Consider the following 17,688-nt stretch of genomic DNA (forward strand, 5'->3'; position numbering starts at 1 on the left):
ACGGCAAGGACGATAAAAGTATCAGTGCCAGAATGTGTGCTCAGCTGAAGGAATTCCTAAATATTGTCTGCGTGCCTTTTTGGGCTTGAAATGATTAATAATCTTCGACTACACATACACAAAAACCGGATAATTTAATAACCATCTTAAACGCAGCCATGATTGATTCAGCGTTTCGCAGAGTCATCATACGTCTAAAGCGCGTTTCGCAAGAACAATATGCAACTTGGAGCCATCATCAGGGTTATATAACGCAGCATTAAATATTAAGTTCGTTTGATGCGAAAATATTTACTAAGTGTAAATTGGGTTCATGAAAAAGGCCATAATAAAGATCACGTTTCAGCTAATGCAAAAAAATTATTGGGCAATATCGATGGTGCGATACCGAAAGGCCACCCATAAGAGATGTTTCCTTCGTTAGATGCATTTGGGTTTAATGTTACGAAGTGCAGTTTGGAATGCAATTAGTGCAGACTGGACAGAGAGTTCGTAGAGATGGAGATGCCCAGAAGTCAGTCGCCATTGCTCACTTTAAATAGTCGATCATGACCCTTGAGGAATCCTCCTTCCTCACGGCGCAAGCACAAGCGCTCGTTGTGAGGCCCATATAAGTTTTTTAGTCAATTTATGTAACGAAGAACTAGATTTAGATCGTGATAGTGGACGAACTCAACTGACCTTTCGGTACTATTAAGGATGGGTCGATTCAACTTCCATAAACCAGGCAATTTACGACTGCCGTTGGGTAATTGAGTTGCGCAATTTCGGAGGAATTATTAAGATTTTTTCCCCCCAGGAACCTTGATGGTACTAGAGCAAACCTCAACGCAATTAGCTTCGCGACATTTACACAAGATTCGCTTTTTTTACGGATCACCGGGCAGTTGCAGAAGCCTCAATGACGCAACCCGACACGAAGATCGGATTTTTCGCTGGAGATTCTGAATCATAAAAGGAGGAATCAAAGAAGAGGAAAAAGTGACGGTAAAAGTGACTGCGACCTTAAGTCGTTTGGTATTTAATTACGACAAAGACGCTGAATGCACATTGTTCAAAGCGGAAAAAATGCGACACAAATAGCTCTGTTGCACCTTCATTCAGATGACGAAGAAGAATAAAGATCCAGTCCTAAATTCCTCCAATAATAACGAAGTTTTATTGCTTTTTCGCTGGGGAAATCCCCGAAAAGCCGGAATGAATCAGATACTCAAACGTTAAGTAAAAATCTATGAATGAAGACCTACAACTGCTCGCTAAATTTGAATATCTTCATTTGCTTTTGTATTGACTGGAGAACTTACTGTAAAATCATCTTTGCATTCTATTTATGACTGTTTCTCTTCTAAAATGGCCAGTCACCTAATCATTTAGTTCATGAAAATCTCCTTAATGAGTCTATTTCTCTATAGAAGAACTAGATGGGTTGATATTGCTTCGGGTTTTTCTTGTGGAGCAACGTAGAAGCTTTGCTTCTTCACAACAATCACAAAATGTTGCTACATATTCACTCTGAATCATCCTATAGTATTTTTATGAAAAAACTCTATTTTCAGAATCAAGAAGTTTCTCTCAGCTCTGTTTCTTCACATGCGCAACAAGACACAGCCAGATCTTCATTAGAAATGTTCTTCTTTGGTTTCTCCGCTTGCGACCGATTTTTGGGGGCGCTAGAATTCCGGAAATCTAGAAGACGCATCAGCACCATGTCTACGTCTTCATGTGTTCGATAGTGGAAGCTTAATGCATTTTTTTCTTCTTCGTGCTTTAATGCAGAACCCAACGTTTTATAATCTAAGAGGAAGATTATTCTGTGCCTGATAATCCCGTGGGAAACAAACAAACTGAAGATCGAGATGAGAATGTTTGCAAGATCTTCAATAAAGAAATTTTCCTTTCGGCTCATGTAAAAACCTTAAAGGTTCTTCCTGTGGTGAACTTGATAAACGTATACCTAAGAAAGGTCGCGTTGCTTCCTGCGACAGGAGCAATGGGAATGTCCCCGAAAAGCATCTGCCAGGTCTTTAGTGAGAAAATCTTGGCGAGAAAAACAGAAGGGTTTTGTGTCTGATTTTTCGTATTTTCACCAAAGAAGGAAGCTGCGCGAGCAGGTGTATTGAGGAGTGTCACTTGCGTCTTCGGAAGCGGATGAATAAAAAATCTATGTCCCTGTATCTTCGTGTTAGAAGAAGCCCTGCATTCTTCAATATCGTCCCTAGATTCCCTCGATGCTCCAAGACATTTTTGGGAGTTTTAATCTGAAAAAAACCGCATCTTTGGGCCCATCCCTCATCATTTCAATTGCCCGAAGAACTGGCCTATATACCGTGACCTTTACTTAAATCGCCTAACGAAAAACGTTACGTGACAACACAAAAGCACGACGATTGAAAATCGCGCTTGAACTTTCCTCGCAGGCACCTACGCCCCTTTGACTGCATACAGGATGTTCCATGTTGCCTGGGCATTCTCTTCTTTACCTTCTCCTGTGCAATCACAAACCACGCCACAGTGTGATAAACGTGAATCAGCAACTAAATAACAGTGAGGTGTTTTTTTGTCCCACCCAGTGTATGCTGCAATGATTGAAACTGCACTTTTATAATGGGGATTACGCAGGAGGGGCCCTGGTATAAAGGCAATCCTTAAGTACCATCGATCTAGTTTGCATTTGGGTTCTCCGTTTTGAAACATGCATCAAGTAAACTTCTTGGTTTTGGCTATCTGCCTGGCACCCGCATGGGGGTTGCCCCAGAGGGCTGAAAGGGGGTTTGCAAGCTCTGGCGAGTATCACCAACCCCAATCAGTGAGTCAAATCCCTATTCTGCACATGGAGCTCAACAACGATGGGGGAGAAAATTATCAATTCGCCTATGAAACTGGCAATAAGATCCAGCAGCAAGAGGCCGGTAAGTACTTGCATTTAAACTAAGCTCAGAGCAATTTATTTACGGCTCTTCAGGAGACTCCACTAAGAGACAGGGCTCCTACACTTACATTGCCCCAGATGGACAGCAGATTTCCATGACGTACGTGGCCGACTCCGAAGGGTTCCGGCCTCAAGGTTCGCACATGCCGGTACCGCCACCAATCCCAGAGGAAATTCGGAAAGCTGTGGAACAGAACCTTGCAGAAGAGGCTCAGGGAATCGTGGATGACGGGCAGTATCGGGAGGGGAATCACGAGAGCCTGCCCGCCCCAAAGCTCCCTTTGAAATACCGATTAAAATAGGGCATCTTTGTGATCATAGTAGTAGTTAAAACTAGGCCACTCTGTATATATTTATAAAATGTATCTACATTATGCGATTTTTTAAATAAATCACCGGTGCTTGGCTTAAGTGTTTATCTCCGGGAAAATCCACATCCTATTCGCACAAGGGTATGCAAAAATATGGAATTATTAATAAACAATTGCGTACCGCTTATGAGTCGCTTATGTGAGTACCTAACTGAGGAACTAATTGATACATGACACCACTTCGGTGTTTTTCTTGTGACGCAAAATATTAATGCAGTTTAAAAGCGAGTTTTTGCGGATTTTGGTACCAAGGTACCGTTGTGGTACTAGGTTCTAAGTCATTGGAAAGTGCACATCATTCAGAGCTGAAGAAATATATCACTCATGTCCCATGCACCATGACGGAGAAGGAAAGATGACTTCGAAACGTATCACCCCCAACCTCACACTGGGCCAACCCTCGATCCTTCGTCGCCGGTCGCTCATTGCCCCCCAGAATCGGCAATTTTCAACGCAATAATGGCGTATTTGGGTGCCCGCACCGGAGCGCACTCGGTACAGCAATATGGCCGACTTTGGCAACGGTTCTCGTTTCATTAGACGTGTGTTAACACGTCGGACAAGCTGAAATGGCATTCGGCAGCCATATTGGCTCACTGAGTGCGTATTCTTTGTGGACGCCCGAATTTACTATAATTCAACTAGATACCCTTCGCGAACGAAAATACCGGGGTAGCGGAAAAAGTAATCGGGCTGTCCGTCATTCGAATCAAAACACCGACAATTATGACATCTTTTGACGTATTACGTGTCAGTTTTATAGATGTAAATTGTTGCCCTAGAACCGGAAACAATTTTTCCAGTTTGAACCCGTTTAGGCGTGTCAAAACCTCTTCTCATAACCTGTCAAATTTCGTGCGAGTAATTGTTGGTTTCAGGCGCAGTTTACGTCATTTACGCGGCATTCCTCGAAATATCTCGAAAACGATAGGAGAGACCCACTTCTGGTTTGCGCCAGATCGCACATGAGTATTGTTTAAATCTAAATGTACTGGAATTCCAAGGCTTTTTCGGGTTACCGCCGATGGTACCACCATTACATTCACCTGTAACTCACCTTTGAAAAGCCACCTATTCATACGCGTACAATGATTTAATGTATGCGGACGATAAATGCCGAAAACAACTGAGCGTTGCCGTGTTGGCCCGCCCACACGTTGCCAAATCGCCTCTTCATATGGGGCACATGCCCATCAGAATAATTGAATTAAATTGCAACGATGATGAATTTATGAGGTTGTCAGACCTTTTCAATGAACAGTAGCAAGTTTGATTTGCGTGTTGTGCAAAACTATAAAGTTTTTCTCTATTAAGACTAAAAACCAATTAGCAATGAAAAGCCGCTTTAGCTGACTAATATCGGCAGGCGAGGTGTTGCAACTTGCATATCGCACCACTAATAGAAGCTATTTACTTTCAACTTTGATGATGATATACAATATCGTTAAGGTTGCAAAAGAGCGCATTTATGGAAATTTGCTTGGGGAAAAGAGGCATAGAGGAAACTGCCCCACAGGTCCTAAGGTAGATAATTTTGATTTACGAGTAAAGATTATTTATAATCCCGCAATATATCAACCGTTGATGATGACAGCTGCAGTGCATACCCAGAAGAGTTACATCACACCTAAATAAAAGGTGCTATAATTGCAGGTAAATTTAAATGCGTCAATTAACCGATGAATTACGACTCTCTGAAAACTCTAATTTTTATATTGTTAAGGCTAATCGTCATTTTTCCATTGATAAACTCGTGAAAGATACACAATGAAGTCCCCTAATGACTTGTGAATATGGGGTCAAAAATGGTCACATTCGAACCCCAAAGGCTGGTGATGGCATTTGATTCGCATTCATAATCGGGCGGTTATTATGAAGAGTGCACGATTTTATTGCGAGAATTTTAGGCATGAAGATGATGGTTCAAGGATGGTTTTAATGTGTTCAAAACAACGAACGAGGTGAAAGAGAACTATTGCAATGAGATTTTCGATGTAGAAGTAAACCTGCATCATGAAAAGACACGTAATTTATGTTATTTCCTAAGAGATTCTTAAGCATTCGCCGGAGAGCGACGATTCGACCTGCATAAGCCATCTGACCTACCTAAATCGCAAAAAATCAATACGAAAACCTCTGCTCACTACTTATCAGCACCATCAAGAGTGCCGTATGTGTAGTACTATCTTGAAAACATTTCATTAGTGGTACTTTGGATGATGTAAACGCAGGCAAACGTCATCTACGGCTTCTCAGAGGGAACGTTTACGCCGTAAACCGGGAGGTCAGGAAGTGGCGTAGGAACTCTCGGTACAGAGCGGCCTGGCAGACATCTGTTCCGTAGTGAAACGAGGAAACACTCGTAAGGAGGAAATTCGAAAATTTCTGTCAAACTGAACGCAGCAAACGCGGGAAACGCCAGGGTAACTGCATGAGAAACAAGAGCAAATTGTGTTTAAAACAGGCACAAACCTGTTTGGGAATTCGCGCCCTGCGCCCTTGATCTCTTAATGCGAAGAAATTGGCTGAGGATGAACGACTGTTGCGTAATCTTGAAAAAGAGCATATTTAGTCTGACACAATCATATGTCAAATCTGTGGACTGTCAACAGCTGCCACTTCACCAAAATTATGACACCAAAATGCGAAGTTGTCAAATAGGGCCTGGATCAGTTATTATATGAGTAGTTGCCGTCTCTGCGTCCAGAGAACGCTGCTGGTGCAGATACCTGTAAATTTTATAGCTGTCTAGTCGCTAACCGAAACTGACCTGAACATGCTCAGATGCTAAAATTACCTAATAATCTCGGTTTTTAAAACGCCTCTCATGACTGACTCGCCTGTCAGTGAGGTTACTTGACAGCTGAGACGCGGCTAACCCGAACTACCCCGATCTGCCACAAGCTGACGTAAAAACTAGGAATTTGGAGACTACGTTTTCATGGATTTGCAAAGAGGATTGGGAGTGTTATTCGCCGATTTTGTTAAGGAAAAACCGGAACTTTTGCACTTAACCTTCGCAAGTGAAGCAATTAGTCGCTAATAACCGAAAATTATAGATAAAACAATTATAAAATTTAGTTAAAAGAAGACTTATTACCCACTTAGCCAACGAAGATCGAATTCGTTTCAGGCCACGCAAGTTTGGAGGTCACGCGCTTCTTCCCATGGAAGATCATGAAGACCGGCTCAAATGGCTAATAATTAGTGCACCATAATACACATCAGAAATGGCCTCGGGCCGATATGATTGCGAATAATGGACGAATCTTCTTCGTTTAGTGGGGGCGGCCATTTTGGGTTATATAAGAGACAATACTCTACGGATAATGCACATATTCGTGTGGGTGCATCTTCATAGTGCATTGCCAAAATGAAGCACGTAAGTTATGTAGATTTAGTCAGAGTGTTTGTGTTGAAATAGTGGCGTGGACGACGTTTCGGTTGGTGTGAACAGAGCGGGTTTCTTCAGGGAATAGTGGGGAGAGGGAGAAGGACGAAATTTGAACACACATTCAAACTAATACCATTACCTGAATTTTCAGACTAACCAGAAAAACTCTAGAACTAAGCGGATTAACATAACACTCCGATTATCGGCCCTTTTCCTTAGTAGAAATGCTTTAATTACTTATTGAAAATTTACCCAATCTCAAATCTCTGCTCAGTTAACTCTCCTACTCGCCCTCTTTGGCTTCTGCGCTTGCGCCCGTCTCGACAACGTCCAGTATCTGCCACCCTCCCAAAGACCCGCCGGAGGCATCCGACCAGGGTCCGGAGGATTCGGCGCGGGAGGTAGCACTGGATTCGGAGGAGGAGGAGGCACCACTGGTTTCGGAGCAGGAGGTGCCACCGGATTCGGAGGAGGAGCAACTGGGAAATCTGGAGGTTTCGGAGGAGGCCAAGGCTTTGGAGGGGGAGCTCCAAGTAGGCCAGGAGCCGGAGGATTTGGCACCGGAGCTGTTACTGGACCCTCCAGTTTCGGAGGAGGCGCTCAAGGTTATGGAGGTGCAGCTGCTGGTGGCTACAACCAAGGAGGTACCTGCCGATCTTCTTACATACTTCCCAGCAATCTAATAAATTTCGCTCTAAGGAGGAAGACCTGGTGCCGGCTCAGAAATTCCGATCATCCGCTACGAAAATGTGAACAATGGCGATGGCACTTATCAGTACCTTTACGAGACTGGTAATGGGATTAACGCACAAGAACAAGGGGATGCCCGAGGGGATGGAACTCAGGCCCAGGGCTCTTTTTCTTATACCGCCCCCGACGGTCAGCAAATCCAAATTCAATATACCGCTGACGAAAACGGGTTCAACCCTCAAGGACCTCATATCCCCACTCCTCCACCAATCCCTGCCGAGATCCAAAGGTCCATTGAGCAGAACTTGGCCGACGAAGCTAGAGGAATAGTAGATGATGGTGCTTACAGGCCTGGAGCCGATGAAGGAGGTTCTGGAGGTTACAGTGGAGGTACTTGTACTATATCATCTACTAATTTCTCGGTAAAATTTCATTTTTCTTTTAGGCGCTGGAGGATTCAAGCCTTCGGGTGGCGGCGCTGGAGGATTCAAGCCTTCGGGTGGCGGCGGAGGAGCTTTCAGGCCTCAAGGAGGAGCTGGAGGTTTCAGGCCTCAGGGAGGAGTCGGAGGACTTGGTTCCGGACAGTCTCCCGCTGGGAGTGGCTATAGATACTAATCTGGCAAAGTAATAATGATTCAGATCTCACTCGTCAGTCTTGCCACTTACACAGTATAGATCAATGAAGTAAAAACGGAAATATTGCCATAGGTTTAGTGCGTGGAGTTGTACGACATATACGTATGACGTACATGTATGGCGTACAAGTATGACGTACAAGTGTTCATGTATATACTTAGCGATATTGTGTATTGCTCTACTGTGAAGTATTAAACTATGTATATTATTATATAACAGTGTGTTTTATTGCGTTGCATTATTAGATAGTTCAAGCAAATGGTGTAGCTTACAGGATATTGAGGTCCTCGGCGCCTTCTCAAGCACTTGATGATTTTATGAATTTTTTTGTACGTTCACAATATTCAAGGACCACTCCCTACGGAAATGCGGGAGCATAAGATGCTCCCTTGAGGTGCTAGAAATGTAGTGAACTGGATTAGAAATTCTTGGCGCCCTTAAAATCACCTATATGGAGTCTGATATTGCCATCCCGTAAGCCACTATTTTTATTATTGATCGTATTAGTAAGTTTTTTTTTTGTATTGGCAGTACTTAGGGTGAACTTGCTGCAAAAGTACCGAAACGTAAAATTGCTTACCTTCGGGGAACAGGATTAAAAGGTTACATCTGTATTGGCAACGTGCCACCTCTGCACTGCACACCGCTGGTTTCCACTACGTCAAAGAGCTGAGTTTTTCCCTTACAAGCAAAAATCAAAACTGTGTTTTTGCCAAAATACTGTAGAGGGACACGTGTCGTACAGAATTTAGAAATTTCGAGATCTCTTCCTTCTAGAGCTTTCAAGCGGGTTGTCTTCGCATGAACATCCCCGCACGCCCCTATCGTTCACACTATTACATTGTTGATTTTTCCTTCACAAGCAAATGTTTAGATATGCTCCTATCAAGATTCAGCAATTTTACGTGCACCTGGAAACCATCACCAATCTTTAAGTCTTCTCCTCGTAGGAGCTTTAGGGTGCCTGCGTTCATAGGACGCCATCGCACGCTCCTGTCTTTCGCTATATCACCAAACAATTTTTTCCGCTTATAACGAAAAATTGGGACTACGTCCCTGTCAAAGCTGAGCACACCTGCGTATGTCTTTCAAGTTGTAGAGATTTTCGAATCTGCTTTCTCGGCATCTCAAAGTGCCATTCTCCGATATCTCCACCTTATGTCTCTCCAACTTACGCCACAAGCGAACGGTCAATCAAAGAAATAGAGGATGCTCCGTACCGGCCAGACAAGGACACATTTCACCACAAATTATCAAGAACAATACCACCCAAATCACTATCTCGAACCCAACATCCTCATACCTCGATGCGTGGCCCATTACTCTGCAAAAAATGGTTCTTCTGCACCGACAGAACAATGGTACCATTAAAATTCGAGAAGATCAAGATCACTCGCAATGACCCTGATCGTCCGGCGGATCCGAATTTTGACATTTAGGAGCATCATCATAGGAGATTGCATTACGGGTACCTGCAGGTGGGGTGTTTTTAGTATATAAACCTCTTAATTGTAATTTGGAACCATATCACTTCTTGTCGTGTTGCGTCAGTCGAATCTAAGCATCATGACAGTACCCAGTTTAGTTATTTTGAACTTAATATTGGGATATACGGCCTGTGCCCGTTTAGACAATCTATACCTTCCTCCAAGTCAAAGAGGAGCAGCTACTTTTGGTGAAGGAACTAGCAGCAGAAATTTTGAAGCATCTAATGCGGGAGATTTTGGAAGATATTCTGGAGGAATTCAAGAATCTGCAGGAGGATTCGGAACATCTTCGGGCAGGAGACCAACTGCCATTCTCAAGTTCAACGCAGACAATAATGGAGATGGACGCTATAGGTAAATCTGACAACGATCTAATAGGCTTCGCAATTCATTTCTAAATTCCCTGCAGATACAACTACGAGACGGCCAACAGCATCTCTGCGGAGGAGCAGGGCGAAGCCCGAGGTGACGGTAGCAAAGTGTATGGTTCCTACTCCTACATTTCCCCCGAAGGGGAGCGAATTTCCATCACTTACACAGCAGATGAAAATGGTTTTGTGCCCCAGGGCAGCCACATCCCTACTCCTCCACCAATTCCAGAAGCCATCCTGAAATCTCTGCAAGAGAACGCCGCTGCAGAGGCCAGAGGGATCTTTGACGATGGTCAGTACCGCGGAGAGGGGTTGAACGAGGGGCGGCAACAAGGGACTGGCGCCTTTGGCAAGAGCAATAATGGAGGTTTCAGTGGGTACCGCTACTAGTAGGGAAATCTCTGTGTAATAAAAGATTAATTTATTATTTTTAATTATTTTTTGTATATTTCTTGCAATGCCATAATAAAGGCCATAAATGTTAAAAATATTATTTTTTGGTGTTGTGGAGGTTTTTGGGATTCTGGTCGACTTAAAAGAGTGGTATTGAATTGTTAGGTTAGTGACGAAAAAGAGGACTTTTAAATAGGCCAATGATCCCAAAGCCCCTTTGTAAATCACCCAATTTGTATTGAACAGCTAAGGTCGTACCAATAACAGTTTCCAAAGGGTGCAAAGGCGAAAGAAATCTCGCCAAAAAAAAATTTTAATTTTAATAAATTTGACTGCGCCATAAGCTAAAATTTTCTCGGTTAATCCCCAATCTTCCCGGGTTTTATATTAAAAGGCAGTGACCTACCAGCAGTAGATAGCGAAGGAAACAAATAGGTATCTGATAGCCTAATATTTGATCATTCATCATGACCTCAATAAAGGAGCGACGCCACTGGAATTTCAGCAGATATATAGTCTCAACTTATCTCTGTAACTGCCTAAATGCAGGGTTTTGTCCCAAAAAGCAGTAAGATACTTAAGCGAAACACCTAAACATACATATAAGTTAAAAATAGCACTGAGATATAGTCTAATTTCAAAAATCGGTCACACCCAAGTACCAGAGGCGAGTACCAACTACAAGGTAGTTCAGTTTTAACAATGCGCAATCGCCATAAAAATGCTGCTACGCCACTGATTTTTCTGCACATTTGTAATCCAAGTGGCCACCAAAAATTCTTAAATTTTAAAGAATTTACGTTAAACAGCGTCGGAACGCCCTTAATTTCATAAGATCATATTTTGTAGAGAAAAAATGTATTTTTCGAAAGTAGAAATTTATCCCCCTTCAATCCTGTAGTACCCCACATCATTCTTAGCATTTTTCATAACCCTTTGATCGTACCCCAATAATTCCCCCCTATACATCCCCTCCTCTAAGCCCTCATCATGGCATTGCCCATCGTCGAAGATGCCTCTAGCGTCAGCGGCAGCATTCTATGCAACAGCTTGAAGAATGGCTTCAGGAATGGAGTGAGGAGTGGAGATGTGGATGCTCTCTGCTATGAAACCGTTCTCATCTGCGGTATAAGTCCACGAAACATGCTGTCCGCCTGGAAAGGTAAAAGAATAGGAACCACGCGCCCCAGTACCACCTGCTCTGGCGTCACCATGCTCTTCTGCAAAGATACTATTGGCGCCCTCGTAGAGGTAACTGAAATGAAAAAATTGTAGGAGTTGTGAGGAAAATATTAGGGGCTTCACCTGTGGAGTCCACCCTCTTCGTTTTAGAATATTTATTTTACAATGGGGGCGATTTTGTATTGGAGTGAGGTGCTTTCTTCGATCGAGCGCCGCAGGAGAGATTCTGCTGGTGAACCCCCTAATGGGTCCCTCGAGGGATTTGCTAAGGTTGCAGCAATGAAGTAGGCAAAAATTGGTACTTAGAAGGATAAATATCTAAAAATTGTTATTTAAGACTTGCAAAGGAACTAACCAAAAACATAATGAAGCGAGCCGGGTAGTTCTGCGTTTGAGAACCCAAAGAAGCATATGGCGATTCTAGCAGGAGCACCACAATTTTTATACCTAAAAGCACCTCATGTGGGCACCATATAGATGATATCGAAAGGTTTTACATGCGTGGACAAAGCTGTTTGTAATAATCTTCATCTTCAATTCCCCATTGTTCCTGAGTGATGGGCATAAACTACCACTAAGGAGAGATGCGTTAATGAGCACCATTCTTTGGGCCATCAGCTCAATAACCTTGCCGAAACAACGAGCTAATACTCAATAGATGTGCGATATTCATCAACCAGATATAAAAATTCAGGAATTTTGATTAAATCAACAAGGAAGATCACCCAAGACATTCAAACATGTGCATCAGCACTGGCATTTTTTTCTTTCCATGGTACCAAGGCGAGACTCAATCGGAATCTGTATATAAACCTCAGTGGTAAAATTTGTTATCACTTCTTCGGTATTACAGCCCAAAACGACATTAAGATGATGGTTTGTTCCTTAACAAATACCTTTAAAGGGTTCATTTTCGTGTTTTAGGTCACAGTGTTGGTCATTTTAGTGGGAGTGGCTGCTGATGCCCGCTTAGATCATTCTTACCTTCCTTCCACTAATGCAGGGTCCAGGTCTGGATCAAACAATCTAGGCTCTCGGTCTTCAAAAGGATTTGACCCACCTCCCTCCGCAAAGCATATTCCGATATTGAAATTTATTGCAGAGAATGAAGGAGAAGGCACTTACAGGTGAGAAAATTTCTCCAAAAAATTTTCCTTCCAGTAGTCGCCAATTCCTCTCTACCACTACATACCATTATGAATCCGCCAATAGCATCTCAGCAGAAGAACGAGGAGACGCTACAGGCGGCACCACTAGAACCCGTGGCTCTTGTTCCTATACTGGACCAGATGGTCAACAGTTTTCCATCATTTGTACAGCAGACGAAAACGGTTTTGTGCCTCAAGGAACCCACATTCCTACTCCTCCCCCAATTCCTGAAGCTATATTGAAAGCGCTGCAAGACAACGCTGAAGCTGAGGCCGGGGGAATTTTCGACGTTGGGCAGTACCAGCGAGAGGGCCCGGAGGATGGGAGGTACAATGGAGAAGGAGAAAACGCCAAGAGGGGAATTGGGGCTGCTGTGGCGGGCTATGCGACCAATGGAGGTTTTGGATACTGAAATGCGCGGATACTTATTGTTTATCTAGTTGCGAGGAAAATTATATTGTGTTGGAGGACACTTCATTATTTTAGCTGTGAATAATTAGTTATGGGTTAAAATGGTAAAATGGGTAAAAATGGCAAGGAAGACATGAATTCAGTATATGGAAGAAACCTTTTTAGAACCTTGAATACGTGTTCGAACCAGTCAACGGACTCTGCTCAAGTTCTGCATAGATAGCAGATATATAAAGGCATTCATCAGCTGAAATGAGACTCTTAAGTGCTGCCCTGTAAAATTTACAGATTCACCGATTCCCTTCGGACATTCAGAATGCATATCTTCTGCTCGTAAAGGCCTGAAACGTGATCCCAGTATTTTTAAACGAATAAACTTATTCTGCTCGTATCTTACAGAGTTAAAAAATGTACATAGATGAAAATTGTTCCCAAAAATAATAGTTCTGGACTCTGCCATTGAGGAGCTACAAATTTCCATCCTTGAGCATCCTCATGGTCTGCTTATAGAGCTCCTGAAGGTAACCCTGGCATTTCCAAGCGAAGCAGCCTGTTATCTTCTAATTTTACAAGAGTGAAACACATAGATAGATGAAAATTCCTCCCAAAAATAATCCTTCAAAACTCCTCCATTCGGGAGTTGCAAATTTTTAAAGTTTCTTCGCCTCTTGAGTATACTTGTGGTGTGCTTGTAAGGTTCTTAAAGATGACCCTAGAATTTGAAAATAAAGCAGACTCTTGTTCTGACATTTTAGAAGGATTGAATATATACTTGGATAAAAATCCTCCCCAAAGATTATCCTTCTTAACTCTCCCGTTGGAGACCTGCGAATCCCTAATTTTCCTTGAATTCTCGAGTGCAGTTGCAGTAGAGAGCCCTTGAAGATAGCCATAGTATCTCTAAACGAAATGGCTCACTAGCCTCATATCTTATTCAGATGAAGGACAAACATGGATAAAACACTTTCTTAAAAACGGGGCTTCGAAACTCTCCCGTTGGAGAGCTGCAGATTTTCAAACTTCTTTTCATCTTCGGGAGTACATAGAACCTGCTCGTGAAATCTTTAAAGGTGACGTTAACGTTTCCGAACAGAGCGACCAGTTCTACCCATATTCCACACGGACCAAGGGCATACATTCCCGAATATTCTCCCGAAATATGGGCACCCTAGACTTCTCCATTTGAGAGCTACGAATTTCCAAATTGAACTTGAAGCGGAACCAGCCGCATTTGATCACTCCTGGTACAAACCTATTAGTACAATAATGCCAATATGTGAGAAAGTAAAACCAGACCGCACTTAACTAGTTTATTTATGTAGTGAAGATTGCGCGAGAATCCGTAGGCGTTAAACATCGGCCAGATCTTCTTTCTTCCATAGCAGTACATGACCATACAACATCCCAAGATTTAATAGACACATATTAGGCAAGAACCTTTAACTGGCTGGGTGAACTTTCAGCATTTAATCCACTTCTCAGTGCTCCTCCAAAGACCAATAAAAACAATTCCTTCCTGTCAGAGAACCGATCCCTCAAAAAAATTAATTGCTGATACATGAACCACCTTGAAGATGTTGGGGAAGGAAGATGATTGATCTCTTTGGTTTGGTATTTCAGATGGTACGAAGGTTACCGATGTAGTAAATTGGTCTACTTTTACACTTGTCCTGAGCGGGGCTACTAGTACTTGATAACTTCCTTAATTTAATCAGAGGCCGAACCAGCATGGTGTGTGTGCATACACAATCAATAATTAAGTAATCGCAGAATGAATTACCGAAAAATCGCATTATTTCTTCACACTCAGATACATAAAACTGTACATATAGATGAATGGTGATGGTGGCTTTTCTCACGTTAATTATACCTTGTTACTTACCAGCAAAAGAAGATCTTCCGTAACACATACATAATTCGTTTTTTTCTCTGAGTTGGGCAATGGTATTCCTGCAGCTCTAGGTCGCGATATATGGGGCTAATTAAGCGAAACACAAACGTCGGAAATGGCTTTAATAACCAGGAAAAAATCTGTGAGGAATCCTCCGATGACGAGCACGAATAACGATGAAAACGTGCGCAAGAAGTGCCACGTTTCTTTCCCATATTAAACATCAGCAGCATTCTTCGCGCTTACAGCATCAGAAAATCATTTCCGAGCCTCAGAAAAGACCGCGTGTATGTGTCATTTCTCGAAGTTTGAATCGGTCGTTTATTCCTGAGCACGACATAAAGGGACACGTGAAAATCGCAACGGGCATTTCAGGGACGTGGCAACACCGCATTTTTGAGCAGCCGTTAGAACATCGTTTCTGAGCTTCACATGAAGAATCAAATATACTCTCCTTTCCACGTCGGTGGAGGCGACATGTTCGGTTGCTCAGAAGATAATTCCCCGTTATTTTCAGTTGGTAAGCAATGACGAAAGCTATTTCTGAGCCTTAATCGGCCACGAGTAATTTTCTGATCCGGGGAATCGCGCACGCTGATTCTCGAATGTTTGAAATATTGAAAAAACGATATTTCTTTTCTAGGAACGATTAGGGCATCAGAAAACAATTTTCTATCGACCGGACAACCTGCACGCAAATGTAAAACATCAGCAAACACTTTCTGATCCGTTGACCTCAGACGAAAAACATTGAGACGTTGGCCTTTTCAGGAATTAATTTTGAATCCTCCCTTATGATTGTGAAAGCGTCCTTACGTTGTGACCAGTCTCGGTACCATTCAATAAATCGATCCAACGTAATCCCATTAATCTAAATCGCCTCTTGCTCTGCGGTGCCATCTCCGACAGCGGCGCCACAGGGTACCGCCGTCCGCACCGTTACGTGCGCTCAATTCTTGAATGGAACCCAACCGCTTTCCCTCTCTTTTCAACTACACACGCATTAACGGTGTTATGTGTATCTACTTTTGCAACGAGAGATGAAGAACCCGCAGGAGCGTGGGTGGGGGGATGAGGGCAGTTGCTCCCGCTGGTATAAAAAGGAATTGCCAAAATTTACAGCATACACACAGTGCAGTGCCCGAGTACCAGCAGCAACATGAACCGAGTAAGATTTTATCGAGGGGTTGGTTGGTTGGGTGCCTGGGTATCGAGGGTTGCTGTTAAATATTAAGGGGCTCCGTTAACTCTTAATGGGCACCATTAAATTTTGGGGGTGGCATTAAATTTCAAAAGGTTCCGTTAAATTCGAAGGGGGGGCCATTATTTTAAAAAAAGGTACCACCAAATATTAACCCTCAATTAAAATTCTTTGTCTCGCAGTTTCATCCGAAAGTGGTTCCGTAATAAGTTCTCGAGTTTTTGATTTCCCGCTTGTATGTCTACGTCTGTCACATGTTGTACCAGTGGTACTCGACCTCTATTAGTCAATTAAGAAATTTAGCGTGTTTAAGCGTATTTGAGGCAATACGAGGTGTTACATATGCGTATCTCAAATACCAAATAATCCACTTTCGATCCCAATTAACAGAGTACCACTTTCCCTTCTGCATTCTATTGGGCGACAAATCATTGATGCACCTATTCAATGTATTTCAGGTCATACTTGCAGTAGCCTTATTTGGCATCGCTTCTTGCGGGAGGTTAGATGGGAGTCAATACCTCCCTCCAAACTCACAAGGAAATAAATACCAAGGAGGAGGAGGAGGAGGAGGAGGATCCCCTCAGTACCAAGGTGAGTCATAACCTCAATGTTGAGGTGAAAAACTGAAATTTTTGACGATTTCAGCGAATGGCGCTGCAGGACAGTACCAAGGAGGAGCTGACAACTACCAAAGATCCCCCAACGCAGACATCCCGATTTTGAAGCTGGACAATCAAAACGAAGGAGATGGCAACTATTTGTACTCTTTCGAAACTGGCAATGGTATTCAGGCTCAGCAGCAGGGCAGTACTCATGAGGGTGCAGGTACTCAGTCCCAGGTACCACATTTATAATTCCCAAAAGCCCCTTAAGCTTCAGTTAAATTTCTTCAGGGATCATACTCCTATACTTCCCCCGAAGGAGAACAGATCCAAATCAGCTACCAGGCTGACGAAAACGGGTTTCAAGCACAAGGTTCCCACATCCCCACCGCCCCTCCAGTACCCGAAGAAATCCAGAAAGCCATTGAGCAGAATTTGGCTGATGAGGCCAGAGGTATTGTGGATGATGGCCAATACAGACCTGAGCATCAAGGAAACGGAGAACAAGGTACCTTCGAAAGCCAAGTGGTCTTAATGGTTAATGATGATTTTTATTTCAGGGGGATACCAGCAAAGGAACCAATACCAAGGGGGCGTTCAGAGCAATCAGTACATCCCTCCCAACGCAGGGCAGAGGCAAGGTGGTAACGGGGGGTACAAGTACTAAATTAAGGGTTGATTGTATTTAGTTTTAAATTTTTAAAGTTTGAGAATAAAATTTGATGTTGTGATGTTAAGGGAGAATTTTATTGCACTGACTTTCTCGTGGAACCAATTATTTCAGGTATCGAGGTTGAGGTTCGTACTCTCTAACAATTTAAAATCAGATTAGGCCTCTTCAGCATTCATTCATCACGGGTTCGACTATGATTTGCAGCTTCGGAAGGTACCAATTTCAACGTCACATTAGCATCTGCTTTGGTACTTAATTTGGCATATTTATGACTCAACAAAACCAAGAAAAAGTACTTCTTCGCA

At 42.9% G+C, this 17,688-nt stretch overlaps 5 protein-coding genes across 5 annotated transcripts; all 5 read left to right on the forward strand.

Annotated features, from left to right (window-relative positions):
* Positions 1-2,646: 2,646 nt before the first annotated feature.
* LOC136349309 (endocuticle structural glycoprotein SgAbd-2-like) lies at positions 2,647-3,335 on the forward strand. The gene is made up of 2 exons (XM_066300772.1): positions 2,647-2,909; positions 2,963-3,335. Exons 1-2 carry the CDS (start codon positions 2,693-2,695, stop codon positions 3,229-3,231), a joined length of 486 nt encoding a protein of 161 aa, XP_066156869.1. The 5' UTR covers positions 2,647-2,692; the 3' UTR covers positions 3,232-3,335.
* A 3,211-nt stretch (positions 3,336-6,546) lies between these two features.
* Positions 6,547-8,236, forward strand: LOC136349313 (pupal cuticle protein 20-like). The gene is made up of 4 exons (XM_066300777.1): positions 6,547-6,682; positions 6,969-7,338; positions 7,394-7,774; positions 7,830-8,236. Exons 1-4 carry the CDS (start codon positions 6,674-6,676, stop codon positions 7,997-7,999), a joined length of 930 nt encoding a protein of 309 aa, XP_066156874.1. The 5' UTR covers positions 6,547-6,673; the 3' UTR covers positions 8,000-8,236.
* Positions 8,237-9,572: 1,336 nt separating this feature from the next.
* LOC136349314 (endocuticle structural glycoprotein SgAbd-2-like) lies at positions 9,573-10,268 on the forward strand. The gene is made up of 2 exons (XM_066300778.1): positions 9,573-9,861; positions 9,917-10,268. The coding sequence occupies exons 1-2, from the start codon at positions 9,587-9,589 to the stop codon at positions 10,266-10,268; spliced, it is 627 nt and encodes a 208-aa protein (XP_066156875.1). The 5' UTR covers positions 9,573-9,586.
* A 993-nt stretch (positions 10,269-11,261) lies between these two features.
* On the forward strand, positions 11,262-13,014 carry LOC136349215 (pupal cuticle protein 27-like). Its single transcript, XM_066300614.1, has 3 exons — positions 11,262-11,522; positions 12,378-12,580; positions 12,642-13,014. The coding sequence occupies exons 1-3, from the start codon at positions 11,262-11,264 to the stop codon at positions 13,012-13,014; spliced, it is 837 nt and encodes a 278-aa protein (XP_066156711.1).
* A 2,979-nt stretch (positions 13,015-15,993) lies between these two features.
* LOC136349219 (endocuticle structural glycoprotein SgAbd-2-like) lies at positions 15,994-17,441 on the forward strand. The gene is made up of 5 exons (XM_066300618.1): positions 15,994-16,072; positions 16,564-16,699; positions 16,754-16,947; positions 17,002-17,218; positions 17,271-17,441. The coding sequence occupies exons 1-5, from the start codon at positions 16,064-16,066 to the stop codon at positions 17,375-17,377; spliced, it is 663 nt and encodes a 220-aa protein (XP_066156715.1). The 5' UTR covers positions 15,994-16,063; the 3' UTR covers positions 17,378-17,441.
* The last annotated feature ends 247 nt before the right edge of the window (positions 17,442-17,688 follow it).

This window comes from Euwallacea fornicatus, chromosome 37 (genome assembly GCF_040115645.1).
Source record: "Euwallacea fornicatus isolate EFF26 chromosome 37, ASM4011564v1, whole genome shotgun sequence".
NCBI classification, from domain to species: Eukaryota; Metazoa; Arthropoda; class Insecta; order Coleoptera; family Curculionidae; genus Euwallacea; species Euwallacea fornicatus.

What these genes read in the sequence shown, in the direction of transcription:
- LOC136349215 (XM_066300614.1), top strand. Translation starts at nt 11,262, where the DNA reads ATGGCATTGCCCATCGTCGAAGATGCCTCTAGCGTCAGCGGCAGCATT. An exon ending in CTATTGGCGCCCTCGTAGAG is followed by an intron (nt 11,523 to 12,377) that starts GTAACTGAAATG and finishes TTCGTGTTTTAG; the next exon opens with GTCACAGTGTTGGTCATTTT. An exon ending in GAAGGAGAAGGCACTTACAG is followed by an intron (nt 12,581 to 12,641) that starts GTGAGAAAATTT and finishes CTCTACCACTAC; the next exon opens with ATACCATTATGAATCCGCCA.
- LOC136349313 (XM_066300777.1), top strand. An exon ending in TGGTGGCTACAACCAAGGAG is followed by an intron (nt 7,339 to 7,393) that starts GTACCTGCCGAT and finishes TTTCGCTCTAAG; the next exon opens with GAGGAAGACCTGGTGCCGGC. An exon ending in TTCTGGAGGTTACAGTGGAG is followed by an intron (nt 7,775 to 7,829) that starts GTACTTGTACTA and finishes TTTTTCTTTTAG; the next exon opens with GCGCTGGAGGATTCAAGCCT.
- LOC136349309 (XM_066300772.1), top strand. Translation starts at nt 2,693, where the DNA reads ATGCATCAAGTAAACTTCTTGGTTTTGGCTATCTGCCTGGCACCCGCA. An exon ending in GATCCAGCAGCAAGAGGCCG is followed by an intron (nt 2,910 to 2,962) that starts GTAAGTACTTGC and finishes ACGGCTCTTCAG; the next exon opens with GAGACTCCACTAAGAGACAG.
- LOC136349314 (XM_066300778.1), top strand. Translation starts at nt 9,587, where the DNA reads ATGACAGTACCCAGTTTAGTTATTTTGAACTTAATATTGGGATATACG. An exon ending in AATGGAGATGGACGCTATAG is followed by an intron (nt 9,862 to 9,916) that starts GTAAATCTGACA and finishes AATTCCCTGCAG; the next exon opens with ATACAACTACGAGACGGCCA.
- LOC136349219 (XM_066300618.1), top strand. An exon ending in GTGCAGGTACTCAGTCCCAG is followed by an intron (nt 16,948 to 17,001) that starts GTACCACATTTA and finishes AAATTTCTTCAG; the next exon opens with GGATCATACTCCTATACTTC. An exon ending in TCAAGGAAACGGAGAACAAG is followed by an intron (nt 17,219 to 17,270) that starts GTACCTTCGAAA and finishes TTTTTATTTCAG; the next exon opens with GGGGATACCAGCAAAGGAAC.